The 14,542-nt window shown below is 40.4% G+C and overlaps 2 protein-coding genes across 2 annotated transcripts in view; one reads left to right on the plus strand and one right to left on the minus strand.

Annotated features, from left to right (window-relative positions):
* The first annotated feature begins 3,369 nt into the window (after window positions 1-3,369).
* On the plus strand, window positions 3,370-6,626 carry lyve1a (lymphatic vessel endothelial hyaluronic receptor 1a). Its single transcript, XM_061882950.1, has 6 exons — window positions 3,370-3,530; window positions 3,596-3,773; window positions 3,854-3,993; window positions 5,078-5,236; window positions 5,325-5,397; window positions 5,772-6,626. Exons 1-6 carry the CDS (start codon window positions 3,449-3,451, stop codon window positions 5,890-5,892), a joined length of 753 nt encoding a protein of 250 aa, XP_061738934.1. The 5' UTR covers window positions 3,370-3,448; the 3' UTR covers window positions 5,893-6,626.
* ampd3a (adenosine monophosphate deaminase 3a) overlaps window positions 4,910-14,542 on the minus strand; it is a 44,235-nt gene continuing 34,602 nt past the window's right edge. The window contains exons 13-15 of the mRNA XM_061882937.1: window positions 14,334-14,507; window positions 6,858-6,968; window positions 4,910-6,795 (exon numbers count right to left, since the gene is read on the minus strand). Coding sequence (XP_061738921.1) covers window positions 6,622-6,795; window positions 6,858-6,968; window positions 14,334-14,507 — 459 coding nt within the window. The 3' untranslated portion in view covers window positions 4,910-6,621. The remainder of the gene's footprint in view (window positions 6,796-6,857; window positions 6,969-14,333; window positions 14,508-14,542) is intronic.

A 14,542-nucleotide genomic window follows, 5' to 3' on the forward strand; every position in this document is an offset into this window, starting at 1 on the left:
AGTAAATTCTAAATCCTCCATGAAAATGTACTCTGAATGATAATAATAGGCCCTGCGATGAGGTAGCGACTTGTCCAGGGTGTACCCAGCCTTCCGCCCGATTGTAGCTGAGATAGGCACCAGTGCCGCCCGCGACCTCAAAGGGAATAAGCGGTAGAAATGGATGGATGGATGATAATAATAGATAAAAAGTTTTTCCAGACACTCAAAGTGCTTCACAGAGAACTGAGAAGCCATAATTAATTCACTCCACATTCACACGTTTAAGGTGGTAAGCTACATTTGTGGCCACAGCTGCCCTGGAGTAGTCTGACAGAAGAATGACTGCCAATTTGTGCCTAGCAAAGATTCATCCACATTCATACAACAGTGCGAGTAAAGGGGATGAAGTGTCTTGCCCAAGCGGCCGCGACTAGGATGGTGGAAGCTGAATTCGAACCAAGAACCCTCAAGTTGCTGGACAGGTACTCTACCATTTGAGCCACACCGCTCCGATGATATGTTCACCTCTGTTTTGTTTGAAGTATTATATTCAGACAAATAATTTGATATTGGATATATATTCCTCCATATTGGCTCGGTGGAACAGGGGTTAGTGCTCATGGTGCCTCACAATAAGAAGGTCCTAGGTTCGTCTTTCTGTGTGGAGTTTGCATGTTCTCCCCGTGACTGCGTGGATTATTTCCGGGTACTGCGGCTTCTTCCCACCTCCAAAAACATGCACCTGGGGATAGGTTGATCGGCAACACTAAATGGTCCCTAGTGTGATTGTGAGTGTAAACGTTGTGGAAAATGGATGGATGGATTGGCAGCCACATTCATTTATTTATTTACAAAACCCAAAACCAGTGAAGTTTTGGAGTAACATATGTTGCCATCCAAGCAACTTAGTCGTGGACGCCCCTGCTTATTTCAGCAAGACAATGAATGCCAAGCCACGTGTTACAACAGCATGGCTTCATAGTAAAAGAGTGTGGGTACTAGACTGGCCTGCCTGTAGTCCTGACCTGTCTCCCATTGAATATGTGTGGCGGAATATGAAGACTCAAATACAACAACAGGGACCCCGGACTGTTGAAACACTTAAGCTGTACATCAAGCAAGAATGGGAATGAATTCCATCTGAAAAGTTTCCAAAATTTTACTGAGTGTTGCATCATGTTGCTGCCATTAAATTCAAAGATGATGATTATTTACCAAAAAAAATGTTCTCTGTTCGAACATAAAATATCTTTTCTTTGCAGTTTATTCAATTGAATATAAGTTAAAAAGGATTTACAAATCATTGTATTCTGTTTTTATTTACGAATTACACAACGGGCCAACTTAATTGGTTTTGGGTTTTGTATAACAGCGTTCTTGCATCAGACTCAAAAAACAAAAATGCTGGCTGCCTCACTGATAAAACCTGTCGGCAACATGGATCTGCTTCTCACAGAGTGGCGAGTCAGAGTCCTGCATAGACATTGCTGTATAGAGTCGTCAGGGACATCAGTCAGGGAAAATGATCAAACTACATAAATAACATATTGTAATTTTATCTTGAAGGATTGAAAATTAACACCAATGAGTTGACTGATGAACATTATCACATCATTTATTCAGACATTATAAATAACGACATATAAAGATAGAATATTATTAACCGCAACAGGTAATTGTAAAAAAAAAAAAATCTAACAACATTATGATTTGTGCTGTTTCAAAATGTGCTTAGTCTATTTTTAAACAAACAAAAAAAAAACAATCTGAAGTTGTCTTTATTTTTAAGTTATCGTGCTGTGATTTTACCAGTCCGGCCCACCTGGGGGTAGATTTTTCTCCATGCAGCCCACGATCTAAAACGAGTTTGACACTCCTGGTCTACAGTGTTTCCTTTCTCTATTTATAGTCCTATTATCATTAATAACACAGTCACACTTACATTAATCAGACTGTAGACTCTTGTCGTGACGGGGGGGTCGCAGTTTGCTGCGAGGATTGTTCTCCCGGGATGCAATCGGACTATACTGGACACAGCTTGAAGGTAGGAAAATTGTTTAATTATTCAAACTCAAAGTACTACAAAAAGCCCTCAAGGCGAAGGCACAGCTTAAAGCAGGAAACAAAAGCTAAGACTTAGCATAAACTATGGACATGAAACATGAAACTAAAAACATGAAAAAAACTCACTAAACTGTGGCTTGAAACAAATAGAAAGAACTACAGACATGAAACAAAAAGACTTACTGGACACGGCATGAATCAAACAGCATGTTCTATGGCAAGAAAAGTCAAAACAGGGCAGTGTCGCCAGCCCGACTAATTGGCAAAACAGGCTTAAATTATAGTCTTTGATTAGAGCAGGTGCGTGATCCAAACACATGAGACAGGTGAAACTAATCAATCGTCATGGAAACTAAAACAAACAAGGGAGCGCAAACAGGAACTAATGGAGTCTAAAAACTAACAAAAAAAATAACAAAACATAATCCAGACCACAGAACATGACAACTCTACAGTGTACAAACTAGAAAGTCATTATTTTGGCAATATTGCAATATTACCAGCCAGTAAGCCACGCCCCCAGTTACCACACACACACTCACACACACACACAAACAATTTTAATCATTTGGCAAAAAATACCGGACAATTCTGCAAATTTCATGGCTGGTTTACAGCGTGGACACTCCGTGATCACTTACGATCGCCAGACAATTCTGGATGTGGATAGATCGGGCCGTTTTGGACTGAAAGATGCGTGTACGTTGGACCACCTCGCTAGCATGGGAATACTTCGCCGGCTACATCCAGCGGCCTTTGACGCAGCAGAGTATAGTTCCAGCGGGGACCGTCAATGGAAGACACGTAAGCGGTGTGAATGAAAGCAGAAGCACGGATGCCGAGCGGGGCTAACAACAAAGCAAAAGGCACATGCACTAACCCTTGTACCACCGTGCTGCCCTTAGAATAATGTGGTGGGCCCAAAAAAAATAACATGGTGGAGCAGATAAAATGACGTGACCTGTCGACATTAGAATGATTTGACAAATAGGGTGGCGGGCACCGGACCTTGACTTTGACACCTGTGGCTTTTTGATTATTTCTCTGATTACATTTTTGGGCTATAGGTAAATAAATGCAGTTGCCCTTGGACGAATATAATGGATACAAAATTAATCCACACGTTCAATTTTTGAACCCAGCTTTTGCCTCCTGTTGAATTTTTGTGTCCTGTTCACATCTTTTGTCTCTGTGTCTCATTGGCCTTGCTCTTGGAGAGCCTGGTGGCTCTTGATTTGACCTTTGACTTGCTTCTTCCCTTTCCCTTTCCTTGCTCTCTGCCAATGGGTAGAGCACACACACAGCCCAGAGCGAGGAGTCTATATAACCCCGTCTTTAGACTCCCACACACACGGAGCACTCAACACTTGTCCACATTTGTCTGTTTTGTCCATCAGCCACCATGAAGACTATTTGGTTTAGTATTGCTTTAGCAATGTCAATCTCTGCCGTCTCCACTGAAGTCAAGGAAATTAAACTCAGAGGTAACTGTTTGACAACTTTTTATACACTTATGTCATTAAATGAACTTGTTTTATACTGTTTGCAGTCTTCCCAGCAAAGAGCATTGCCGGCGTGTTCCAGGTGACTAATCTGAATGAGCTGGACCAGCCTGAGTACGCCTTCAATATCACGGAAGCTCGCGATCTCTGCACAACTCTCGGAGTCAACATTGCCTCCAAAGACCAAGTCATGGAAGCCCTGGAGGGAGGTTTGGAAACATGCAGGTAAGACAAAACACACGCATAGGACCGTTTACCTTTCTACAGAAAAACAGACCATTAATTCAATGTTCCTTATGCCTAAGGTTTGGATGGATTGATGAGCATTTTGTGGTCATTCCCCGCGTCAAAGCACTTTCAAACTGTGGACAAAACCAGACGGGCTTGGTCCAATGGAGAGCTGCTCTTACCAAAAAGTTTGATGTATTTTGTTTTAACGAAACAGGTATGATATTTGCATGACAATTCACCAATGTGCTTTTAAATTGGATTTAAAGATATAATGGTTTTTTATTGACATATAAAAGATAATTGTGTTGGATTGGACTTACATGTTGGGTAATTCTGCTAGTTCTGTAAATACAAAAATGTTTTCTTAAAATAATAATAATCATCATCATCATTTAAATTAATTATTTTTGATTATAATGAATACATGCATAATGAAACAAATGCATCAATCAATACTGTAATTATTGTCAATGATTATGATGGTCATCATTTAAAACAGGTAATTATGTAATCAAATGGAAATATTATCAAAATGACCATTTTCATCATCATAATAACAATAATGATCAAGTTATTAATATTATTATAATTATTTTCAAACTATAGTTCCATTGACTTTAATGAAAACATTAAATCATACATTAAGTGCATCAATCAATAATTATTATTGATATTAATAATGATGATGTTGATAATATCATCATCATAATAATAATTATTATTATTATCGTCATCATTACTATTAAAATAAAGTATAAAGTCCCATTAACTTTAATGAATACAATAAATAAAAAACAAAAGTTTCAAACAATATTATTAGTAAAAATAATAAATATACAATCATTATTGTTTTAATTGATAATAATAGTAATTGTAATGTTGGTAATAATTATTATTTTGTATTGTTATTATTTTCATCATCATCATAATATTATTTTCGTCATCATCATTATTATTAAAATAGAGTATAAAGTTCCATTGACTTTAATGAATCAAATGCATCAAAAATGCAAATGTTTTTGATATTCATTCCCATGCAATTGTATTTATTCCAGGAGACTATTTTTGTGTAATGTAACACTAATTAGTTATCCTGTTGACAAAAGATCTCTCAGAGTCAATACAAGTGCTCAGCATTATAAACCATGTTTTTTATTCATTTGGTAAAAATAAAATTATATATAACCAGTAATAGCTGCAGGTCATTGATAACCAAAAAAAACAAGAGAATGCAAAATAGTGTAATGTATACCAGTCATTTTGTATTTTATCTTTGTTTTCTTTTTTTACCTGCACAGATAAGGCAGCTGAGCCAGAGAAAGAAATGATGACTTTGATTTCTGAGTCCCTTCAGAATCCCACACTTGATCCCTTGCTCAATATTGTCAACCTATCTTTGACTTCGGACCTCTCGATGCTGGCTCGTGTTGTCGGGAATGAACAAAGCTCCAGGAGAGGTATGCCACTCTTATTTCCATGATATCCACAACGTTGTTTTCACTTTGTATTCATCAAATTCTGACATGTGATATTTGACTGTTGCAGGAAAAGTAGTGCTCATCACCTCAATGTGTGCTGTCCTCCTGATCGCAATTGCCGCCTTTGCATACTTCAAAATGTGAGTTTTATTTGACAGGAATTGGTTGGCAACAAAACATGAATATAAATAAAATTGGAAAGACATTTTGCACTGCAAAATGGGACTTCTAAGCAAAAATCATACTTTGTACTGTATACGAAATAAAGGTAAAAAAAAATACTTATTTTTGTTAATACAGTTCCTAATATATAACAGGTTTTAGTATTTATTTTGACTGATGTAAAAAAAAAAAAAATTCTCCAAACATGACACCAGCAAATATGGTCAATAATTTTGAGACAGTGTCAATCAAAACTGAAATTTGTCAAGCATTCCAATACAAATCCTGTATTTGATTCTATATGTGGTCACATTGTTATATGACACAATGTCATTGTTATAATTGTGAACAGAAAGAGGACCTTTCGGAGAGGTGAGCCAAACCAGGAGGGGGACCACGTAGAGACCCAAGACTGGACAAGTGTGAAGATCGCAGAGAAAGACAACAGGACAACACGGAAGATGAATGGCTAAACTAAAATAATGGCGTATCGACTGCTGACTTGGTTGTTTTTACCACGGTGATATCACGTGATTTTGCACCACCACATTTTTTTAATTGCACTTGTCTATTGAATGCATGTGAACTGATTGTAATTGTTTAAATCAGGGGTCTCCAACAGCTGTAGCTTTCCACCTGATTTTGAGTAACACAGAAATACTATTTTAATTGCTATTCTATTCAGGCAGATTAGCAAAACATAGCATTAAAAGAATGATTGCATGGTATGGGTGGAAACATAAATCATAAATAAAGTACTATTTAAATTTAGCAAGTCGCAAAAATACTACAATTATTTGTTTTTTTTCAAAGTAGCTCTACAAAAGACAGAGCCCCTTGGTTTCGATACTTCAAGTACTGTACATGCAACAAGTTACAATTTAAGGACAAACAAGACGTTGTGTATTTGTGCAATCACATTTGTCCAAAACTAATGTGTGCAAAGCTTGCTCAGCAGATTCCTTTGTGTGCCTTGTGTGAACAGTAAAGGACATTCGGTATCTGTTTCAAAGCAGCACTGACACGTACACACTGTGTGCGCACGTTTGACCTGGTCAGCACACCTGCTGACTGGGGAAGCTTGTCTCATACTTTGCAACGTGTTCTTCTTGTCAGCTTGAGATCATATGACAACATATTTCTTTGATTGCATTGCAGATACTGGCGCTTAATAAACAATGTATATGAGTTACGGGACATACTCAAACTGCAGAGTTCATTGCTTCAGACTTGACAGCATCCACAAGAAAGCTGAGTTCATTGCACAGAGTCTCGTGTCTGTAGGCAATGCGAATCTGGGCCACGTTGGTGCGGCGGATGTCGTTACCCTCGGGTCCGTCTTTAAGATAGTTAACTCCGATGAAGTGTTTCTTTTCCTGCCCATGAAAAAGTAACGATATGATGATCCAAGTGATGAATGAAAAAGAAACAAACGCACCTGGTCAGACAGTCCACTTTGCAGCACACTGTTTCTGGCGATTTCACACACGTCACATGTGCTGAGCTTCCACAGCTGAGCGGCTATAGCGTACTCCTCCATCAGCGGCTCCTATATGAGGAAAAACAGGTCATCAGCCTTCATCTTTTCATATGGAAAATAGTTCATGCTGACCTTGAACAAGGTTGGGACAACAAAAGGGGAAAAGGCTGTGTTTTTATGCGATCAGCAGCATGCTTTCGCGGTCGAACTTGAGCCATTACATGTACGACATAAATAGAAAGCCTAACTCAAAAACACAAATCATATTGCGTGATGTGATATATCCGGGATGAAATAAAATGACCTGATTAGGATCAATCTCCACACTTGACAATGGAGGTAAATAAGAATTAGGTGAGGTTACTTTATTGGTACCCAAAGGTAAACTTGTTTTGCAGCCAGCAAGGCTTTTATTCGGACATTCGATAAACATACTGGGAGAGTCATGCAGAGTAAAGATCTGCAACAAGTACAAGTAATAAAAATACATTTTGTAAGATTATAAATTGCAAATGCACTCAAAGTTTAACATAAAAATGATATAATATAAAAACACCATCAGGCCAGAATAAAATACGATGAATAAAAAAAATAAATTACATAAAAACAAATATTGGCAAAATGGAACTATGGCTCGTTCAGTTCCATCAATTTCCATGTGAATCTTCTGAACTCCTGTTTTTAGGGACCGAATGTCCCTTTGGGACAGAGGAACCTATTGAATTTCTAGCGTTTTATTCAATCAATCATCATCAATCAATGTTTACTTATATAGCCCTAAATCACTAGTGTCTCAAAGGGCTGCACAAACCACTACGACATCCTCGGTAGGCCCACATAAGGGCAAGGAAAACTCACACCCAGTGGGACATCGGTGACAATGATGACCCAGTGGGACGTCGGTGACAATGATGACTATGAGAACCTTGGAGAGGAGGAAAGCAATGGATGTCGAGCGGATCTAACATGATACTGTGAAAGTTCAATCCACAATGGATCCAACACAGTCGCGAGAGTCCAGTCCAAAGCGGATTCTTTCTTTATTATTATTCCGCAGCTTTGAGCTGTAATTTGACCCTCTTAACATGCTTCAAAACTCACCAAATTATACACACACATCAGGACTGGCGAACATTGCAATTTAATCAAAAAAACCTAACCCCAAAACTAAAAATCGCGCTCTAGCGCCCCCTAGGAAGAAAACACAGACAAGACTACCTGTAACTTCCAGTAGGAATGTCGTAGCGACATGAAACAACAAACCTCTATGTAGGTCTCACTTAGACCTAGATTTCATACACTGACATCCTGCAGCAAAAATTAACAGGAAGTTTGCAATTCCACCTTCACAACCAAAAGTTTGTAAAAACACTCACCTTTGCCTCTTTGAGCTGTAAATTGACCCCCTTAACATGCTTCAAAACTCACCAAACTGGACACACACATCTGGACTGGTAAAAATTGCGATATAATCAAAAAAACCTAACCTCAAAACTCAAAATTGCGCTCTAGCGCCCCCTAGGAATAAAACACAGACAAAACTGCTCCTAGGAAGAAAACACAGACACAACTGCCTGTAACTTCCAGTAAGAATGTCATAGAGACATGAAACCAAAACCTCTATGTAGGCTTCACTTAGACCTACATTTCATATATTCACAAGCCCCAGCAAAAATCAACAGGAAGTTTGCAATTCCCCCTTCAAAACAAAAGTTTTGTAAAAACTGGTCACCTTTTTTCATACATTATCTCCTCTGAGCGCGTTTGTCGTGTCGGCTTCAAAGTACCACAGGAGAAAGATTGAACCCTTTTGATTAAAAGTTGATGAAAGAGTTTTAATTACTGCTACGGTTTTGATTTTATCAGCCTTCAAAGAACCGCTGCGCTGAAAACCATTTCAAAGATGGCCGCCGTGCGCAGACACAGTGAGGGAGACTTTTTTTTCCTTCTTTTTTTTCCGTACCGTCTGCTGCTGGTGCGCACGCACCAACATTCGTGAGGGAGGGGCTGTGATCGTCTATACCAAGATGGCTGCCAGGTGCCGTAGCTAAGCCGGTATGTTTTAAAGTTGACGTTTGCCTGCATATCGTAAAAACAACCGTCCAACATTTTACAACTAATTGTAATCTTATAGGTGCCGACCATCAGGGCCGAGTTGCGACAAGAGAGTGTGTCGATGTTAATTTATTACACCAAGTTGGTAAGTCTATCTGTTTGCTAATAGTAGCTACTCGCCGTACCCATGTATTTTTAATGGGCCGTTAGCATCGTGTTTTAATCCTGTTTCCTCCTATGTTTCTGCTCCGATTAAATTTCGTTGTATGTCGAGTCTTTATTTTGGGTACTTACATATGGTGCATGACTGTTGTGGCGTTTTAAGGCCATCTTCACTTTTTATGCGCCGAGTTGGTAGGTCTATCTGTTTGCTAATAGTAGCTGCTAGCCGTACCCATGTATTTTCAATGGGCGGTTAGCATCAGGTTTTTCTAACTTATATCTGTCAGGAGACACGTTATGAAAGGGAAAAACTACAACATTTATAATAAAAAGTAGTGTGTGGTTCTAACTTATATCTGTCAGTAGACATGTTATGGAAGGTAAAAACTACAATATAATACAAAGTAGTGTGTTGTTCTAATTTATATCTGGGAAGCCCAGACTTCCCTCTCCTCAGCCACTTCCATATATACTCGGTCCTGTCCATCGCTGCTTGCAGCTTTAATTATGTTTGTGTTGTATTGGGCAGAATGATGCTGTTGCATGACGATGCTGCCTACTTGTTAAAAAGTCAAAGTTAAAGTACCACTGATAGTCACACACACTTGGTGTGGTGAAGTTACCCTCTGCATTTTACCCATCCCATTGTTCCACCCGCTGTGAGGTGAGGGGAGCAGTGAGCAGCAGCGGTGACCAAGCTCGGGAATCATCTTGGTGATTCAACCCAATTCCAAACCTTGATGCTGAGTGCCAAGCAGGGAGGTAATGGGTCCCATTTTTTAAATTTTTGGTATGACTCGGCCGGGGTTTGAACTCACGACCTACCGATCACATGGCGGACACTCTGTCCACAAGGCCACTGAGCAGGTTGTGGCTCCCTCAGATTTTTTTAACACCGGAGTGGGAAAAATTAGCATTTTTGAAAATAGTTCTATAATTTCTGACTGTCTGTAAGACAGTGAATGTGCACACAGGTTTGAGTTCTGAGGTGCAAGAAAGGCAAGCAAAAGAGACTGGAACCTGTGTGTTCAGTTCAGCGTCTCAAGTTTGCGAACCCATGGGTAGACTAACCATGAATATTAAAGAGAAACATTAAAAAATTATTAATTTAATTTCTCATGGTCAAATTGGTTTCCCTGTAAAAGAAACAAAGAAAAAAAGATGAAAACGTTTGAAAGTTAAAAGCTGTATTACGATTTGCAGCTTTTTGCTAATATTCTTCAATGGAAGATGCCTTTCTTGATAATAAAGTTTCCAGACCCCTGGTGTAGCTCAACTACCCCTCGCAGACTTCATGTTTTTTCATCCCTTATATCCACAACTCTGAATTAAGTTGAGACAGAATCAACAGCACCTCTGCTGGTTGCAGCCGAGTAACACTCTCTATTTGTCTTGATTGCTTCAAGACACGACCAAAATAAAAAGTTAGAACCAAACTTTTTTTTTTTTTTTCAAACAGTGAAAAGGGAAAATAATATATTGTACAGTAATACCTCAACTTTAAAGTTCCCCTACCTAAGATAGTTTTGAGATAAATGATGCTTTAAGTTGCAAGCAAAAATTTCAGTTAAAAGCATCCCTGCCATTAGTTGGGGTAGCAAGTGTCACAGTGAATTCCGTAAGATCCATTCATTACTCCCTAGCATTAGCTTATAGCTGGAGATCGACATAAATTTGTTTTTCCAATTATGGGAAGGAAGAAAGTGGGTGTGGGTGCTGAGAATAAGTGGACAATATTTTGAAATAAAGAAAGAAATCATCAAAAACATGATAGGGACTGTCGCCAACTTGGTGTACTGAACCAGAATAAGTCTAACGCCAGCCAAGAACGTTAAAGTAATTTCTAAACGGCTGACATTTATCCATGAAAATAAAGAAAAACTGCTGATGGTGTGTTTGACCGAGGAAAAAAGGAACATACCGTGGAAGTACACGCTCAAAGGTAAATTTTGCACATTATTATTACATCACTTCATAAAACTACTGCAGTTGTTTGCAATACATTCTATAGTATTGTTTTTCATATTATTCATGTCTCGAAGACCTCCATGGAAAATAAAAACGAATTACAAAAACCGAGACTCAGATTTCCTTTGCCCGGACGCGGATCACCGGGGCCCCCATTTGGAGCCAGGCCTGGAGGTGGGGCACGATGACGAGCGCCTGCTGGCCGGGCCTGTCCTCATAGGGCCCTGCCGGGCACAGCTCCGAACAGGCAAAATGGGTCCTCTCTCCAATGGGCTCACCACCCATAGCAGGGGTCATAGAGGTCGGGTGCATTGTGAGCTGGGCGGCAGCCGAAGGCAGGGTACATGGCGGTCCGATCCTCAGCTACATAAGCTAGCTCTTGGGACGTGGAACGTCACCTCGCTGGGGGGGGGGAGGAGCCTGAGCTAGTTTACGAGGTGGAAAAGTTCCGGCTAGATATAGTCGGACTCACTCTGGAACCTGTTCTCTCGAGAGGGGATGGACTCTCTTCCACTCTGGCGTTGCCGGCAGTGAGAGGCAACGGGCTGGGGTGGCAATTCTTGTTGGCCCCCGGCTCAGAGCCTGCATGTTGGAGTTCAAACCAAGACTGGCTACCCAGATCTGAACCCAAGTGGTGTTTTGTTATTGGACTTTTGTGCTCGTCACAGATTGTTTAGAAACGAACACCATGTTAAAACATAAGGGTGTCCATATGTGTACTTGGCACCAGGACACCCTAGGCCGCAGTTCCATGATCGACTTTGTAGTTGTGTCATCAGATTTGCATATGTTTTGGAAACTCGGGTGAAGAAAGGGGCAGAGCTTTCTACAGATCACCACCTGGTGGTGAGTTGGCTGCGATGGTGCAATGGTAACACCGTGTATGGCAAGGATGGTGTTCTGCTGACCTCGACTGCGGATGTTGTGGATCGGTGGAGGGAATACTTCGAAGACCTCCACAATCGTACCAACATGTCTTCCTATGAGGAAGCAGTGCCCGGGGAATCTGTTGTGGGCTCTCTTTTTTCTGGGGCTGAGGTTGCCGAGCTAGTTAAAAAGCTCCTTGGTAACAAGAGTGGATGAGATCCACCTGGGGTTCCTTAAGGCTCTGGATGCTGTGGGACTGTCATGGTTGACGTGACTCTGCAGCATCGCGTGGACATCGGGGGCCGTACCTCTGAATTGGCAGACCGGGATGGTGGTTCCTCTCTTTAAGAAGGAGAACCGGAGGGTGTGTTCCAACTATCGTGGGATCACACTCCTCAGAGGAAGCTATGCCGGATAGTCGAACCTCGGATTCAGGAGGAACAGTGTGGTTTTCGTACTGGTCGTGGAACTGTGGACCAGCTCTATACTCTCGGCAGGGTCCTTGATGGTGCATGGACGTTTGCCCAACTAGTCTACATGTGCTTTGTGGACTTGGAGAAGGCATTTGACCGTGTCCCTCTGAAAGTCCTGTGGAGAGTGCTCAGAGAGTATGGGGTAACGGACTGTCTTATTGTGGCGGTCCGTGCCCTGTATGATCAGTGTCAGAGCTTGGTCCGCATTGCCGGCAGTAAGTCGGACCCAGAAGTAAATCTACTGCTTCTCTCGTGCCTTGTCCCCTGCCGGACGCGTCTGCCTGCGGCCTATCACTGGCCTGCCAGGCGGAACAGTGAGCACGGTCCTGGAGGTTCTGTCGCTGGCTGGCCGGCCTGCCTGGGGCTGGTTGTCTGTTGTTCCCTCAATACCGCACCTGCTGTTTTGGGTTGGGCTTTTCGGCTAGCTGGAGTCATACTTTGCTCCCGCACATACTGAGAGAAAAATATATTGTACATACAAACTGACATACATGCGCACATGCACCCAATTAATCAAACATACGTTTGCACATACAGACACAAATAGAGTACATATATACACACATACTGTACATACGTCCATACGCACATTCACGGTACAAACATACATATACTGTACATATATAAGCACATATGAATACATACACTCCTGCATATAATCACGTTCCACCATACATATATTGACGTTGTTCCCCCCAGGGTAAACTGGGTAAAACACAGCACACTTTTAAAGCTTAACCTATTTTCATTATAACAATCTACAAGGTTAATATAGTTCGCTTCTCTTTCTTCCCCTCCATGTATCTGCTTTAGTTTGTATTTTCAGGTTTTCATTACAAACAGTACAAGCCAAATGTTTGGACACAACTTCTCATTCAATGGGTTTTCTTTATTTTCATGACTTTTTACACTGTAGATTCTCACTGAAGGCATCTCAACTATGAATGAACACATGTTGAGTTATGTACTTAACAAAAAAAGGTGAAATAACGCAAAACATGTTTTATATTCTAGTTTCTTCAAAATAGCCACCGTTTGCTCTGATTACTTCAATAGGTAGTCACATGTAAGGGTTTTCACTTCACAGGTGTTCTTGAAGTTCATCGAGAGAATGACAAGAGTGTGCAAACCAGTAATCAGAGCAAAGGGTGGCTATTTTAAAGAAACTAGAAGATAAAAGATGTTTTCAGTTATTTCACCTTTTTTTTGTTAAGTACACAACTCCACATAGTTTTAATGCCTTCAGGGACAAGCCACAATGTAAATAGTCATGAAAATAAAGACAGCCCATTGAATGAGAAGGTGTGTCCAAACTTTTGACCTGTACTTTATGTATTGCTGCATATGAAACAATTGTATTGTTAAAAATAGAGGTAAGTCTTCTTGTTATTATTATTTATTATTAATATTGCTGCTTCTATTTTATTGTTCCATTTGTAGTGCAATACTGTTTATTGTAATTTCTGTGGTAATAATGTTTACTTCACTAATTGCTTTGCTATAATTTAAATACAGGCTCGGTGACCTTGTGGTTAGAGTGTCCGCCCTGAGAGTGGAAGGTCATGGGTTCAAACCCCCGGCCGGGTCATACCAAAGGTTAAATCACCAGGGAGTAAACATGGGGGATGGGTCAAATGCGGAGGTGTGTGACGATCGTTGGGACCTTGGCTTCCTTTTTTTCTTCTTTCTATTACCTCCTACTTTGGTCCGGCTGCACCAAACATTAAATAAATCAATTTAATAAAGTCCAATACAAATAAGGCAATAAGAGAATTATCCCACACTTCTCTTTTGAAAAGCATCTACATCAACTATATTATTTGCCTGAGTGGCTGCACAGGACAAAAAATGCACACCTGCCTAACATACTAATTGATTAGTGATATGAATGTTATGACCTAGATATTACCTTGGTGTAGTGGAACTGCATGGGGTCATCTGTAGATAAGGACACACAGAGGCCCTTGTGCAAGAACTCTCGTAGAGGGTTCTTGGAGTATTCCAGGAACAGGCTGTTGTTGCTCAGTGGAGACATTGCAATGGGTACTTGGGCCAAGTAGTACAGATACTGAAGCACGGGGCTCTAAGTTGGCCATAATGACAAATGTTAGCCTAAAC

Source organism: Nerophis ophidion, linkage group LG02 (assembly GCF_033978795.1).
Source record: "Nerophis ophidion isolate RoL-2023_Sa linkage group LG02, RoL_Noph_v1.0, whole genome shotgun sequence".
Classification (NCBI taxonomy): Eukaryota; Metazoa; Chordata; class Actinopteri; order Syngnathiformes; family Syngnathidae; genus Nerophis; species Nerophis ophidion.

Excerpts from the sequence above, each read along its gene's own strand:
- lyve1a (XM_061882950.1), top strand. The coding sequence starts at position 3,449 with ATGAAGACTATTTGGTTTAGTATTGCTTTAGCAATGTCAATCTCTGCC. Across the intron at positions 5,237-5,324 it reads TGAACAAAGCTCCAGGAGAG|GAAAAGTAGTGCTCATCACC; the intron begins GTATGCCACTCT and ends TGACTGTTGCAG. Across the intron at positions 5,398-5,771 it reads GCCTTTGCATACTTCAAAAT|AAAGAGGACCTTTCGGAGAG; the intron begins GTGAGTTTTATT and ends AATTGTGAACAG.